The sequence below is a fragment of the Aristolochia californica genome, unplaced genomic scaffold (assembly GCF_029961685.1).
Source record: "Aristolochia californica isolate CCGP_79_NKW_82.1479 unplaced genomic scaffold, dmAriCali1.0.hap1 SCAF_1, whole genome shotgun sequence".
Lineage (NCBI taxonomy): Eukaryota > Viridiplantae > Streptophyta > Magnoliopsida > Piperales > Aristolochiaceae > Aristolochia > Aristolochia californica.
In genome coordinates, this window is record NW_027181770.1 from 50,146,258 (window position 1) to 50,163,002 (window position 16,745).

At 37.9% G+C, this 16,745-nt stretch overlaps 1 protein-coding gene and 1 pseudogene across 1 annotated transcript; both read right to left on the reverse strand.

The window, feature by feature from the left end:
- Positions 1–1,176: 1,176 nt before the first annotated feature.
- On the reverse strand, positions 1,177–3,940 carry LOC137959573 (beta-glucosidase 18-like; annotated as a pseudogene).
- A 3,129-nt stretch (positions 3,941–7,069) lies between these two features.
- Positions 7,070–8,215, reverse strand: LOC137948349 (uncharacterized mitochondrial protein AtMg00810-like). The gene has a single exon (XM_068794419.1). It carries the CDS (start codon positions 8,213–8,215, stop codon positions 7,070–7,072), a length of 1,146 nt encoding a protein of 381 aa, XP_068650520.1.
- Positions 8,216–16,745: the final 8,530 nt, after the last annotated feature.

Below are 16,745 nucleotides of genomic sequence, written 5' to 3' on the forward strand. Positions count from 1 at the left end.
GGGAAGCAGCATTGCATTCCCATCCACAAACCTTTCATCTTCCTTCTCCTCAACATCTTCCTCACCGAGAAGCAAGAGAGCATGAGGCTCTCTGTCTGGACTGTACTATTAGTCCCCCAAGGTGTTGGTGGTTCTGTCTACCTCCATCGGAGCTTAGAGGTCTCCGTGCGGGAGGAGTCGTAAGCCTTGTGGCATGGTGCTTCATCCTCGAGAAGACCGGTTTGTGAGCACTGGCCTCGGTTGATTCGTTGGCCCTTGTTCTTGAAGAAGACTCGGTTAACATTACCAATGAATTTCAAAAGTTTTTAGGAAAAAAAAATTTCCCTTTCTTTTCAATTTGGAATTGGGGGAAAACTTCTCCCAATGAAGTATGCATTTGGTTGGGAAAATGTCCATTTTCCAAGCAAATTTCCTATTTCACTAGGAGAAAAATTATTTTTTCGAGTTTTTAAGACTTTCCCAGCAAATTGAAAATTCGTTGGGAAAGTTTTTTGGGTTTCTCGTAGTGAATTAAAAAAAATCGTTGTGAGAAACTTCTCCCAGGAAGGAGAAAAATTCGCAAGAAGGGACATTTCATTTTTCCTTGTTTTCACCAACAAAAATATTTTTTTGTAGTGTTACAGTACTTTTATCTCATATGTCCAATCAGGCAAGGATAGTTCGGTTAAGCAATCGCACTTGTAAACATAATTCTCTTCTTTTTCTCTTTTTGTCTATTTTGGACTAGTCACTCAGTTGGCTAGGTGAATGGTCTTGAACACAGATCTTTCTCTCTATTGACGGTCGAACGATTGACTTCTCTTTGCCTGGTTGGATGGATTTGGCTTGCTTGTTGTGTTGGTTAGATAGCATCAAATAGTTTCTTTATTGAATGGTGGTAGTAGACTGTTAAGAGAATGGGTTTTTTGGCACAAGTTGCTTCCTTCCTTTTTATATGGGCATTTGGAGAAGGTTCAAATATTCAAAATGGAGGCCTTATTAATTAGAAGCTTTTATATGGGCATTTGGAGAAGGTTCAAATATTCAAAATGGAGACCTTAGTTAATTAGAAGCATAGGAAAGCACTGCTAGCTATGATATTCCTTAATAGAAAGATTATAATAACTAGCATAGAAAGAAAACTAGAAAAATAAATCCCCCCATATACAATAATACAAACCAGCACAGATTATCTGACACAATAGAATACATGCCCAACATATGAACAATGAAATAATAATCGTAAAAATAAAATAAAAAATAAAAATAATTCAACTTGTATTACAAATAAATCCATGTATTTGGAGTGTGGACTTCTAGAGGCCGATCAGAAGGGCATTCTCCGTGATTTGAAGCTACTCTCGAAGCGCTTAAGTGTGTAATTTGGACCATTGAGGAACTTTTTGTACCATAGAGCAGACTGTTTTGGTGTCCTCTCCAACGTATCATAGTCCACGTAATAGAGTCCAAACCGACGAGAATATCCTTGCAACCACTCAAAGTTATCAATCAAAGACCATACAAAGTATCCCTTCACGTCGGCTCCTTTCCTGCAGCCACACATAAAGCTGTTAAGAAACTTGGAACTGGGTCTCTCCATGCATAGGAAATTGGACAGAAACACCAACCTCATGGCTTCCACAAGGGCAGAGATGTAGCTACTCAGGTATTCTATTCTCCCACTGTCATTAAGCAAATCTTTCTTGGGAGTGTCTCTGCTGCTCCCCTGAGCATACCCTGGAATCAGAATTCGTTTTATCCCAGTTAATGACGACCTTTTTGCTTCTCTTGGAACTCTTAATATAATTTGCTTACTCAAATATTACCATTTTCCGTGAGATAGATGGGATAGTTCTTGTATCTTTCCTTGATGTATAAGACAATCTTTTCCATACCATATGGCACCACGTAGAAGCCAGGCATTGCGGTCTGCAAGACACAAAAAAATTACTAGGGAGGATTCGAGAATGTCAACTAGTAATCTTTCAAATGGGAAAATGACGGCTACATTACCGTCGTTCCAATCGGTCGTCCATCTCTTTCTCCTGTAGTAAATACAGAGGCATCTCTGTTAGAAGAGCTGAACTTGCAAGGACTGAACATGCAATCTTTGGCGTATGCAGCGGTGTAATGATTTACGCCGATGAAGTCCAATTTGTTTTGTAATTTTCTTCGGTCTGTCGCTGAAAATGTTGGCAATCTTGGACCAAGGATCTGTCGCATTTCGGGCGGATATTCACCGTAAATTATAGGATCCAGAAACCTGATTGTCGTCGATACCAGAATTAACATTTTTAAGGACTTTGAACAGTTTCGTGATGAAAGCCATAATTGAAAAGAGGATAAAAAGGTTACCAAGGTACATCGAAGGCAAGAACACGTTTCGCTGCTGAAACGTCTTCTGGGATGTTTCTCAGAGGCTCATACCAGGAGGCAGCCATGACTATCCCAATGGACCCCCCTTGTTTCTCCTTATTAAGAAAACAAAAACATCTCAGAAACTATAATATCGTTTAAATGGCAGAAGCTCCTATGGGAAATATTCTGTTCTATAATAGACTCATATTGTACCTGATACTTGTTCCTGTAAATTTCGGCTGCAGTGGCGTGAGATAGGATGACATTGTGAGCTGCAATGTATGGCTCTATTTCAGAATCGCCAGCCGCGCAGTCACCGGCAGGCTTTGAACAACGGGCGGGAGGGTATGCTCCGGTCATATAACCCTGGGTAACCATTACATTCGGCTCGTTGAAGGTGGTCCAATATTTCACTCTATCGCCAAAAGCCTTGAAGCAGACATCCGCAAAATACCCAAAATCCTCCCTGCGATTTAAATTCTTACAGTTAGTTGAGGTGCTCCCGTAAGAACCATCTTGGAGCTAGAGCAAACAAGAAAGGGTAAAAAACGAATACACTTACTGGATCTGTGAATTCAGCCAAGCACCGTATCGGTCTTCAAGTTCTAGAGGAATGTCGTAATGGTTTAACGTCACAAATGGTTGAATCCCTGTTACATATGAACGTTTCAGAAAGAACTAATGAAGCAGCAGTAAGCAGAAAATATCATATTTCAATGGCACTCAAATAGCCCTCACCTTTGAGTACGAGGGCATTTATAAGATCATTATAGAATTTAACTCCCACTTCATTAATCTCTCCAAATCTACCTCCTGTCGCCATGGAAAGTTAATTGATCAAGACGATTTAATCCCCATGAAGGAAAAAGAATTGATCACAGTGAGATAATTATAAAAAACTAACACAAAGTATCTCACTTGGTAGAATTCTTGACCATGATATAGAGAATCTGTAGGCATTGACTCCAAGAGAATGCATTAATTCGACGTCTACCTGCTCAAGTCAGTAATCCATCTCAGAATTCTGAATAAAATGGAGAAACAAAATCTTAAAAAGTTTTTTTAACTCCTCAGTACTGTAACATGATAATACCAAGTAACGATGGTAATGGTCATCTGCAACATCTCCGTTGCTCCCATCCTTTATTTTTCCTGGTGTAAGAGATGAGCAAATAAATACGTCAAGATTATTCCCCGCAGTTCAAGTGATTGTCTGATTGATGGTTACCTTCAATGTGGGAAAAATCATCCCAGTTGCTAAGACTTTTGTTCCCTTCTAAATAAGCACCTTCTATCTGCAAGTCATTGTTAGGAAGGAAACAATTAATTTCTTATCCGCCCAGAAAGCACCTAAAACGCGGAGATGAACGCAAACGATCACCATTAATGGATTTAATGACATTCACAAGGGGTGCATGTAGAAGACAATTGCAAAGTGAAAATTAATCAGAAATTATCATGAAATGGCAAGAAAATGAAATGGAATCCGAAAAGCATCAAAGCGAGGGTCAGAAAGATAGCAATGGGTGCAGACGAAAGAGAGCTGTACTTTTACCTGATAAGAAGATGTTGAAGTTCCGAAAAGAAATTCAGGAGGAAAGTCGCTCCTATCAACGTGAGAGCAAACCAAAAGAAAGAAACGGAGAAACAGAACAATAGCCAAACTTTTCATTTTGAACGTCTCAGATTAACTCTCCAACTTTTGCTCAGCTTTGAGAAGATCGAAGACGCGCTGGGAGAGGAAAGATCGAGTTTAAAGGTTTGTACAGGAATAAGGACGTCAAGTAATAAACCTTCGTTTCGTTGAATCCAAAGTGAAGCAGAGGAGGATTGGAGATGGGTTTTCAGGGAAGGCTTTGCCGGATTTATATAGAAGCTGGAGTTGGAATTTACCATTCATTCGGTCATTAAACTTGAATTTAAGTTAACACGCAACATGAAATGTATATGTTGTTTGGATTTGGATAACGCAAAGTCACTAATTCTGACCAAACCCTGCAATTGATTCTTTTCTTTTTTCTACGTCGGATTGTTGTAGATATCCACGGGGAAAACAGCCACAGTTTGTGTACTTTCGAAAGGCAGTTGCGAGGAAGTAGGAAACTGGATCCCTCTCTGGTTTTCCTTCAGTGAGCTGTAGATATGCACGAGTGGTAGCCAAGGAAAACGTCAAATTAGGTGCCTCCGTGAATCGGAAGTTTCCATACCTTCATTTTTTTCAATATTGTCACACTCGGTTCGGCCATCGACTCGGTACCGAGTCAAATAGTTTAATTTTCAAAATTGAAAAACCAGTTGTTGATCCAGATGACTTCATATACAAATTCTGAATAATTCTTTCTTACCCCATGAAATGTGACTCTTACCCCATGATGAGGGCATGAGAAGGTCCTACTCCCCCTTAAGGCTCATCTCCCCTTTACTCTTGACAAACACATATGGGGGTGGGGGAGGGAAGCCTACTCCACTTTATGTTAAAATATGAAATTTATTATATTTTTAATTAATTTAGTGGAGCTTCAATTATTTTATTACTTTTATCATTAACTTAGATGCCTATGTATACTAAAATTTGATTATAAGGTCATATTTTTCATGGCTAAATATGAAAATTTATAATTAACATTTATCTAAATAATAATTAATTAAAAATATTAATATTAGTTGAACTAATAATTATAATAGTATCAACAACAACAACAATAATATAATAATAATAATAATAATAATAAACGACGTATATAAGGAAAATTTTCAAAAATAATTACAATTTTTCATAACTTTGGAGTATTTTTTAAGAATGAAAATAATTAATATATAAAAATATTTATTTTTCCTATTCACCATCTAAACTAGGAAAAAATTTATTTTTCTTTTTCTTTTTTATTTTATTCCAAGGGTTTGACACGCTGTTGGAATCCTAGCCTTTTACGTACAGGTAACTGATTGCTTATATTAAGATTCAAAAAGTGTTGCGTGAGATGTTTTAGACCACCCACGCAAACAGATCGTCATCAACAAATATCCAAATCTTAAATTTGTTCTCTGCTCTTCTCCACCATTATTTTCGTCTAACTACCAGTTGTCAACATCAGTTACCAACTAGAGAAGAGAAACTTCGCCGGAATAAAAAAAGTGGCCGGTTGCGAAATCTGAATCTGGAATTTTTTTCGCCGGATTTATTGGCTTCTGGGTCTTACTCAGATTATCACGATTACTCTGACGGCAAACTTTTTTCTACTCTTTTGTCTCACGAATTGTTAAATAATAAAAATCGCAACGGTTGTGGTCGGTGAAGATAGTGGTTAACCCACCGACTGAATAAATGTCAAATCCAGAAAAAAAAAAGAAGAAAACTATGGAGACTCAAAAACGGAAACAGGGATGCCAGTACTCGGATTAATCAAAGCAGCAGCGTCGTCGACGACATAGGTTCGCCACCGGCTATATGTCGTTTGGCCTTCCCGGCGTATTAGCTTGTAAAAGGCTTGTAAGCTTGTAGAAGGGTTTATTTCATGCAGACTTTTACTACTGATTAAAGACCATCTTTTTGTGATTTAAGGTCCCTCTCGATCCCTTTCAAGTGTACCAGTAAGCAGTCGGTTTCGAAAATTGTTGTCAGGGACCACAGGAAGTAACTCTGTACCATTTGATTTTGGATATGCTGATCTAAGAAAAGAAAGTTGCTCCCTTGGTAACTATCTCTCAAGTATGGTACTTAATTCTTTTTTTGTGTAAGTGCATCATTTCTTTTCCAAGCAAAGCAGTTGATTCAAACTCCTTCACTTTAATATGCTTGGGTCAGTTATAATGGGAAATCAAAGCTCCAAAGGTTTCTCTCCAAAGCTCCAAAGGAAATCAAAGCTCAAGGTTCTCTCTCTATAGAGCTAAGCATTTCAATGATTGTATTTTCAAATTTGATTTGAATACTTACATCTTTGATTGTTGAGTTTGTTCCAAATGATTTTCACATCATATTGAATTCGGCCTTTAAGTATTAAGTGTTTGACTAATTGACTCTCTTATAAAACCAACTTTGTGACTGTGTCATATTTTTCATGTACTAATTGCCACATGGGCCAACAAGACGGGGTATTCAGATAGTATTTGAATAGTGCCTTCAATTGAGAGCTCAAATTTCAAGCCTATTAGAGTATCAATTTCCTAGGATTCAAATTGTGGATGTTCCGTGCAAGGGATTGTTTAAACAATGTTGAGACCATCTGAGTAGTGACTACCCAAAAAATTGTATCATAAGATTTGGAGCTTTGAGTTTTCTTATATAGGTCTTCAACTTTGAAAGTGACCTATCATAGTGAGCACTCTTTCTTCTACCTGTTCCTTGAGTTTCATATATTTAAGCTCCTACATACTTTCATTGTGCTGAAAAGAAGTGGATGCTTGGATCTCTCAAGGATACGCTCCAAGTGAAAGGGTATAAGTGGATTTTCCCTTTCTTTGTTTTTATCTTGTGAAAGGTTCATCTAGAACCTATTTAATCTAGATAGAAAGGGCCAATTAGAGGTAGAATTTGTAAATCTCTCTGATTTCAGAGAGTTTTTCCTTATGAAAATCAGAATCCCGAAATTACAAAGTAGCCGACGGGTTCATCAGAAACCCTATTCGAAAAGGAAAAGGAAAAGGGTAAATTACAAGTATACCCTTGGACAAAACAAAAAAGACAAGTATGCCCCTTTACTTATACATATTTACATTAACATCCCCCTCAAACTTATGAAGGGGCAAGTACCATAAGTTTGCTGATGAGATGATGAAAATGAGGAGCTGTATGCGATTTGGTGAAAACATCAGCAAGTTGAGATGTGGAGGAAACATGGGACAAGGTGAGAGAGCCTTGTAAGTAGTGATGCTGTACAAAATGACAATCAATCTCAATATGCTTCGTACACTCATGAAAAATAGGATTCTTGGCAATCTGAATGGCACTTTGATTATCACAAAACATAGGGGTAGCAGACAGTTGAGGAAAGCCAAGTTCTTCAAGTAAGCGGTGAAACCAAATTAACTTAGCAGCAGTGGTTGCCATAGCCTGATATTCTGCCTCGGCAGAGGAGCGAGAGGCAACGGATTGTTTCTTACTCTTCCAAGCCACCAAAGAATTACCAAGGAAGATACAATACCCAGTAGTCGATTTTTGATCTGTCGTATCACCAGCCCAGTCAACATCATAATAACCAGTGAGAACCAAATCAGAGGTGGAAGACAAAAGTAAGCCATGATGCACAGTGCCACGTGAGTAACGTAAGATATGGAGAACGGCTGTCCAATGAGTAGTACGAGGGGCGAAAGCAAACTGACTAACCACATGAACAACATAGGTAATATCAGGACGGGTGACCATCAAGTAAACCAGGGACCCAACTACCTCTCTGTATCGGGTAACATCAGACAACAATTCACCATCTGCAGCGCTAAGGAAATGATTGAGTTCAATGGGAGAGTCCATAATCCGATCATCTGTCAATCCTGCGCGACTGATCACTTCAGAGATGTATTTTGATTGAGACAAAATATAACCTTCAGGGGAATAGGCAACTTCAATACCCAAAAAATACCGTAAATAGCCAAGATCCTTTATCTCAAAGAGAGAATGAAGTTGTTGTTTAAAGTCTGCAATGCCATCTTCATCATCACCAGTCACAATCATATCATCAACATATAGGACCACAATATGCCCCACAACAGTTTTACGAATGAACATGGCAGAATCATAGTTTGAAGCAACAAAGCCAAGACGAATCAAGGAGGAACTAAACTTCGCAAACCAAGCACGAGGAGCCTGTTTGAGACCATATAAAGCCCGTCGAAGAAGGCAAACATAACCAGCAGGATGAGGAAGGCCTGGTGGTGGCCGCATATATACCTCCTCGATCAAATCATCCATTTAAAAAAGTATTTTTAACATCTAGTTGATGAAGATGCCATTTTTGAACTGCTGTAATAGAAATCAAGGTACGAATGGTCTTCATTTGAGCAACAGGAGCAAAAGTCTCATCATAATCATGGCCTTCAGTTTGTGAGAATCCTTTAGCAACTAACCGAGCTTTGTATCGCTCAAGTGTACCATCAGATTGAGTTTTGACTTTGAAAATCCATTTACAACCAATAGCATGCTTACCTGGAGGAAGTTGAACCAACTCCCAGGTACCTGTTTGGTGCAGGGCAGTGAGATCATCATTAATGGTTTGTCGCCAATTTGCATCGGATGCAGCTTCCTTGTATGACTTAGGCTCAACAAAAGAATGAATATTATACAAAAAGGTCAAATAGGGGGAAGAGAACAAATATGAAGATGGATTATACCTCTGAAGGGGACATCGGACAAGAGTGAAAACGCGAGGGGTGGCAAGATGCGGATCACCAGAGTCCAGAGAGTCGAGAGGGAGAGGCGCCATGGGAGAAGGTGAGTCAGTACCTGCATGTGACTGCTGTTAAGGCAGACTAGAGGAAACATCCGGATGGAGGGGTGAATCAGTGGACGGATGGTGAGTGATTAACTGGTCATCATGGGGCTCATCAGATACAAAGGGATCAATGTGTAACAATTCTGTATCATGCAAACCAGGAGTAGACAAGGGAATCCGAAAGTAACAGAACTGCTCCAAGAACTTAATATTGCGAGAAACAAAAAGTCTACCAGACTCAGGATGGTAACATCGGTATCCTTTTTTACCAAAACCATAACCAAGAAACACACATAATGTAGATTTGGCAGACAATTTAGTGCGATAGGAAGGAGGTAATAAGACAAAGCATTTACAGCCAAAGACACGCAAGTGCTCATAGGTAGGACGAACACCATACAACCGTTCAAAAGGGGAGATACTGCCAGAAACAAATGAAGGAATACGATTAATCAAATAAGTGGCAGTATGAAGGGCTTCCCCCCAAAATTCGGAAGGGACAGAGGCATGGAGCAGTAAAGAGCGAGCAGTTTCAACAAGATGACGATGTTTATATTCTGCAACACCATTCTGCTGAGGGGTATAAGGACAAGACAACTAATGAATAGTGCCCTCAGACTTCAAAAAATCATTCAATAAAGATGACATATATTCACCACCCGAATCAGAGGGAAAAAAATTAATGTGACTAGAAATATGGGTTCGCACCATAGCACAAAATTGAACATAAATAGAATAAATATTTGATTTTCGATGCATAAGAAATATCCAAGAGAAACGAGTGAAATCATCGACAAGCAATGCATAAAAGCGAGCCCCAGCTTTAGTGGATACAGGTGCAAGACCCCAAACATCAGAGTGAACAAGATCAAAAGGAGAAGAAGTAACCGAGTGACTTAATGTAAAAGGTAAATGGCATTGTTTGCCACGATTACAATCAATACAATCACTAAGAGGGGAAGATTTAATAGTAGAATCCAACATAATGTGTGTGATCATAAACTGTAAACGAGAAGCAAAAACATGTCCTAAACGAGTATGCCATAAGTAAAAAGGATTATTTATATAAAGTAAATTTTGCAACATGGATTGAACTGACAAACTAGACACCTGCAGAGATAATGGCAATTTTAAGTCATCAAGCAAGTAAAGACCACCTTCTCTATGGCCTATCCCAATCTGCCTCCCGGACTTGCAATCCTGTATAAGATAATGATCAGAAGCAAAGGAAATGGTAAGACCTAAATCAGTAAGTTTGCCAATGGAAAGAAGGTTAACAACTAGATGGGGAATATAGAAAACATCAGACAAAAACCAAGTAGGGTGAGTGACAGTTCCAATCGAGGCTAGTAGCATGGGAGAGCCATTAGCAGCTTGGATGTTAACTGGGTGAGAAGGCTTAACACAATCATGTAAAAGAGACAAGTGGGGTGTCATATGGTGTGTGGCTCCAGGATCTAAGATCCATTTGTGAGTATCACTAGAGCCAGCCAAACAAGACATATCTGCATGGGATGCAAATTAAGTAATGGGAGCAGACGACTTGCCAAGAATGCGAGTGAGCTCGGCAGCTAATGATGAGAGATCAGGCGTAGAATCACTACTGGGGGGAGCTGGTGCAGAAGGTGCATCTGAATAATCCAAAGATCCAATGGCAGCAGATGGACGAAAACCTCTATGTGGTGGTGGACGACTAAAGGTATGATGTGGTGCAGATTTGAAATGGCCTTGATGTTGACAACTGGAGGCATGATGTTGTGTAGGTTTGAAATTGCCTTGATTGTTGCTTTGCAATGAGGGGCACTGGTGTTTCCAATGACCTTTACCATGACAGTAGGAACATTCATCTAGTGGAACTGGCACTTTAGGCTTCCCTGATGACTGATGAGTATGAGAGTGTGTTCCAGAACCAAGTATGCTCCCTGATGGCTGAGGAGTATAAGAGTGTGTTCCAGAAATAAGTACCTGTGACATATCAGGTGATGATGTCTTACTAGAAGAAAGCCCACCCAAAGACCTCAATCGTGTTTCTTCAGCCAACAATTCAGATACAATTGCATACAAGGTGGGTAGCGGAGCTCTATGGATCATAGATCCTCTTATCATTTCAAAATCACTGCAAAGAGCCATAAGAAAATTGGTAAGCTTGCGGTCATCACATGCTCTGGTATATTCAAGGAGCTTCCGAAAGGAGGGTGGATCCATCATATATAGTTGATCCCACAGAGGTGTCATAAACGAGTAGAATTCTTGAATTGTATGATCACCTTGCTTAGCGGACCGCAGTTCTGTCTCAATCTAATACCTTTTGGCAAAGTTTGTCTGTTCATACAGAGTTTCCAAATAGTCCCATATTTCTTTTGCAGTCTCATACTTCAAAAGTTGCAAACTGATATACGGATCCACGGAGTTGTTGATCCAAGTGATGATTTTTGCATTATCAGTCAACCACTTCTTATTTTCTTTGATGAAGTCAGTGGATGTAGGTTCTGGAGCAGTGATTTGTCCATCAATGTAATCCCACAAGTCTTTTCCAACTAAAAAATTTCGCATCACAAACTTCCAAAGGGAGTAATTACTCCCATTCAACCGAACAGAGATAACCTTCAAATCATGACTAATTGAATCCATAGAATTGTAAGTCCAATAGCAAAAGCGCCACAAGCAACAGAAGATGGTTGCACCAGTCAGGATTCAATAGCAGGCAGTGACAAGACCGAAACCAACTCTTAACCCAGCCACTATAATCAACCTCCCTCACAAACACAAATCTATATCGCACTTTCTCAAAAAAAAAAAATAGAAACATGAGAATGTCAAACAACCACATAGAGCTACTGCTGAAACCCACTCCAAAACTCCAAAATGAATAAACTTCAACGGTAAGCCTACTGCAGAAATCTTAGAGTTTCGTGAGCCCGTAATGCTTTCCACGAATAGAGACAGCACAAGCTAGCACCAGAAGTCAACGAAATAGAGTAATACAAGCCACAAATAACCCAGAAATAGAGGGGAACCAACCTCTGATGGCGCCGAAACGACGATTCAACCAACGACAGAGCTTTTGCGGGGCGGTGAAGTGTCTTCAAGCACCAGAGATCACCGGACGAGGAGCAGACGAGCGGCGCGAAAATGGAAGACAAGCAGAACGAGCGTAAACTGAGCAAAACAAAAAAAATTTCAGTGCGAGAACAACCAAATCACCTTAGACAGCAAAATCGAAGCAAAATTGCTCGATTTGCCGCTCTAATACTATGTAAATCTCTCTGATTTCATAGAGTTTTTCCTTATGAAACTCAGAATCTTGAAATTACAAAGTAGCCGACGGGTTCATCAGAAACCCTATTCGAAAAGGAAAAGGAAAAGAGGAAATTACAAGTATACCCTTGGACAAAACGAAAAAGACAAGTATGCCCCTTTACATATACATATTTACTTTAAAAGAATCTAGCCAATCTATTTGAGAGATTGTATTTTTAAAAAGTGTGTATTTGAGCTACACTTGGCTTAAAGAGAGCCGAAATCTCTTTGTGTAAATTCCAACTATTAACGCTTTGAATAGTAGAATTTCTTATGCAAGGGTTCTTGGGCGGTGAACACCAGTAGGGGAACATTGATAACAAAAATTCTTTTGTCTCCTATGTTGTGTAATTACCCATTTACATTGTATTCAATATATTGCATGCTTTTTATTACATAAGTTAAGATTTTAATTTGAAAATCTCAATTCACCCCCTTCTTGTGAAATCCTCGGCCAACAAAAAGTGGGTTGTTTTGCATGTATGTAATTTGAGCAACCTCTTAAATCATCCTAGACCTACTTTTGCTGGAGCATAGTGTCTTGTTATTCGCTATGGTGTGATGATTTATTCTTTCTCATATTGTCTCTATACAGGGTGGTTGTCTTTATGTCACGGTTCCTTAGCTTGCTTGAATGGGAGCTGTATAAAGTACTTTGGTGGTATTTTTAAAGACCTATTGTGATTTGTAGTGTTTGGGTTACATAAGCCTACACAAGTTGGGGTGTCATTGAACAGAGCTGGTTTGTGAGCAGCTCGAGCTCGGCTCGATTCCGGCTCAGTTTAATTTGGTTTATCTCGATCTCAAACCAAATTCGAGATCAAGATCAGGCTCGTTTAAGTCAATGAGTTGAGCTCAAGCAAACCATAGTTTAGTACAGAAGCTCGCAAGCCAGCTCATTAACTTAACAAGGGCCCGAGCGAGTAGCGACGGAGCGATGCTTCATGTTTCATTCCTTGGACTAGTTGGAATTCAGTAGTGCATCATCGAGTTGCGAGCGTTAATGGGGATTTGGGGATCGGGAAGATCGGAAGAAAATTGACTACTGGGGATAAAAATCGGAGTACAATCTGCTCCTTCAGGTAAATTTTAATTTTTTATTTGATTTCATCTTCTTATTCTTTGTTGTTCCTCTCCAATTTCTTCCTTGCCATTGAAAGTGTCGAAAGAGAGGTAAGTTCTTTTATTCTTTATCTTTTGGTTATATTTTTTTTTGTCATCAACAGAGCAGTGATTTTTTGCATTTTTATCTGCTTTGGATATGCTGTATTCTATTATTTTTCTTTGATCTCGCATTAAAACTACTATGGATGGATGCCTCATGATGAGTCAGGAGCTTCTTCCTACTCATTTCTCGGAGGTAATGGCTCTTACCGTTTTGTTGTTTTCTAATACTTGAAGCTCCCATCCATAGTTGATACTATTTGGAGTGGCTCAAATATCCATAGTTTATACTATTGAATAACAAGCCCTCCATTAGATTATTTTCAATAATCACAATAAATTTTTGAATGGAAGGTCTTGTTATTCATTAGAGAATTTCACAATACTTGATGCATAGAATTCATAGGACTATAGAAAGAGATGAAAATTCATAGTACTTGTGCCCTATTCCCTGTTATGAATTTTCACAGTACTTGTGCTTTGTGCCCTGTTAAGAATTTTCATAGTACTTGTGCCCTGTGCCCTGTTATGAATTTTCGCAGTACTAGTATGAAATTTCATAGTAATTGTGCCCTATGCGCTATTATGAATTTTCACAGTATTTGTGTTATGCACCCTGTGCCTTGTTATGAATTTTCATAGTACTGGTATGAGTTTTCACAGTACTTATGCCTTGTGCCTTGTTATGAATTTTCACAATTCTGGTATGAATTATTACATTACTTGTGCTCAGTGCCCTGTTATGAATTTTCACAGTACATGTACCCAATGCCCTGTTATGAATTTTCACAGTACTTGTGCCCTATGCCCTGTTATGAATTTTCCCAGTACTTGTACCATTTGCCCTATTATGAATTTTCACAGTACTTGTGCCATGCGCCCTGTTATGAATTTTCATAGCACTTATGCCTTGTTATGCATTAGTGATTGTTCACAGTGGCTATTGAAAATATAAATTATAGAAAATTCACAGTGATTATTGAAAATATAGATTATAGAAAATTCACTGTCATTATTGAAAATTGTTGAATAACAAGCCCTTCCATTAGATTATCTATATATCCATTTAGAGAGCGTGAAAGCTTGTTCTATCAATTTCGACCACATTTTTGAAAATTTGATTTTTTTTCTATCTTCGAGCTGATGAAAGAAATTTTTTTTATTGTTTACTGGCTTGCTTTTGAATATCCAGGAAATGTGACAAATTTTTTTTTTGGTGATGGTGTTTTAGCCTTGGAGATATTGGGGCAGAGGGGGCGAAAGATAGAAGTTTTAGCTTGCTTGAATTTGATGGTTGAAGCTTCAATGCCAAATTACCACTTGCGCTAAGGTACTAACTAACTAACTTTTTAAAAGGATCTTCATTTTAGTGATCAAGAATCCAGATTTAGGATAGCATGCACTTAGGACTTTAATCTAGGAAGATTAACTACTAGTTTTCAGTGCTGATAATTTTTTTGTTTTTTTTTTGTATCCTGTTCAAATTGGGTTTAAATCCAGTTTGCATAGAACTACTAATCTTGTTTGGATTGTTTTTTTCGTTATGTTTTTAATTTGAATTTTTTTTGTAGAAGTATGAATATCAACACCTCCTGTACAATTGACATCAATAGTTTACACTAGTTCCGGTGTGGCCATAGATAATGACTCAACTCCACCACAGTCATATTCCATTAGAACTAATAATGTAATAAAGTGAGCCTAGATGAAGGTACCCTAAATGAGGAAGAAGGTGATTCTATCCATAGTTAAAAAAAAAACACTAAAAAGGTCTCATGTGTGGTTGGAATTCAAAGAAATCTCACTTATAGATGGTACACAAAAGGCTCAATGTATTCATTGTAAACCGATTTGAGTATTATTAGTGGAGTGACCACACATATGAGTCGACATTTGAAACTTTGTCCTAGTAGAAAAGTGGCAATGAGAAAACAAAAAACCATAAACTTTCATCCAATGGGGTCTAATGTTGATCAGAATCCATATGGTCTTCCTTTTATGGATTTTGGAGGCAAATATGATCAAGTTGAATGCGAGTACTCATTGCTCATATGATTCTTATGCATGAGGATGGCAAATGTGAATTATGAAAAAATATCCCATAAGACCATTAAGAAAGAGTGTATGGAGGTGTACAAGGCAAAGAAAAAGAAATTAAATTTTTTATTACAAGAGATTAATAAGATTAGTCGTACCCTAGATCTTTGGAAGTCCCAAAATCAAAAGATTAAATAATGGTTATTGTTAGGCATTTTATTGATAGTACTTGGAAGCTTCAAAAATGAGTCTTGAGTTTTGTGCATGTTCCTCATCCTTGTCGTGGTGTTGACATAGCAGATGCTATTTACAAGTGTTTGAAAGATTTGAAAATCAAAAATAAAATATTTAGTATCCCAGTTGATAGTGTTGCATATAATGTGACATTTGTGTAAGAGTTTTGAAAGATGATTTTTCAAGAAATAGGAAATTAGTTTGTGGTGGGAAGTTACTTTATGTGCATTATTGCATTCATATTCTGAACTTATTAGTCCAAGATGGTCATCATTGAGAATGTGCATGAGAGTGTCAAATTCATAAGTCTGTCTGAGGACAGATTTTGCACTTTTTCTGAAATTGTTTAGTAACTACAACTAGGTGAAAAAAGGTTGGTTATTGATTGTCCAACTCGTTGAAACTCCACTTATGACATGTTATCTTCTCCATTAAAATTCAAAGATGCATTTCCTAGATTTCAAGAAAGAAAATCATCTTATGATTGTTTGCCAAGTGTTGATGAATGGAAAAGGTTGAAATGGTGTGTGAAATTCTAGAAGTTTTTAATGTAGTCACTAATATAATTTCTGAGAGTGACTACCCTTCTTCTAATTTATACCTTAGTTACGTATATAGGGTAAAAGAAGTTCTAAATTTTCATTCTAAAAATGAAAATGTTTTCATTAGGACAATGGTTAGTAGAATGAAAGAGAAATTTGAAAAGTACTAGGGTACAATTTTTTTTTGTGGTTGTTGCTTCAGTTTTGGATCCAATGGTCATATTAAGATTGATCCAAATGTGTTTTCCAATAAATATATTCCAAGGAGGAAGGTCAAATAAATATAAAATTAGTTTGATGGACCTTATGTGAGATTTATGATGAATATGTATACATATATAATGAGGAGATTAGTAATGAAGAGATTGTTTCAAGTACTAGCTCTATGGGTGTTTCCATAAGTCATAGGTCACATTCTTCATCTAGTTCAGGTTGTTCAGAGTTAATGACTTATGTGAAACAAGTAAAATTAGTGAATTCACCAAGGTCAAAATAGGAAATTTATCTTGAAGAAGTGTGTATATTTGTGAGGAAACTTCACAATGTGATTTTGAAGTTTTAGAATGGTGAAAAGTGAATAATTTGAAATTTTGGGTATTACCTAAGATGGCAACAACCATCCTTATAATTCCCATATCCATAGTAGCTTTAGAGTCTACTTTTAGTGCCGGTGATAGAGTAATAGACCCATATCGTTCTTCGTTGG

Bases quoted from the DNA above. Each gene is read 5' to 3' on its own strand.
- LOC137948349 (XM_068794419.1), bottom strand. From the start codon at position 8,215: ATGCGGCCACCACCAGGCCTTCCTCATCCTGCTGGTTATGTTTGCCTT.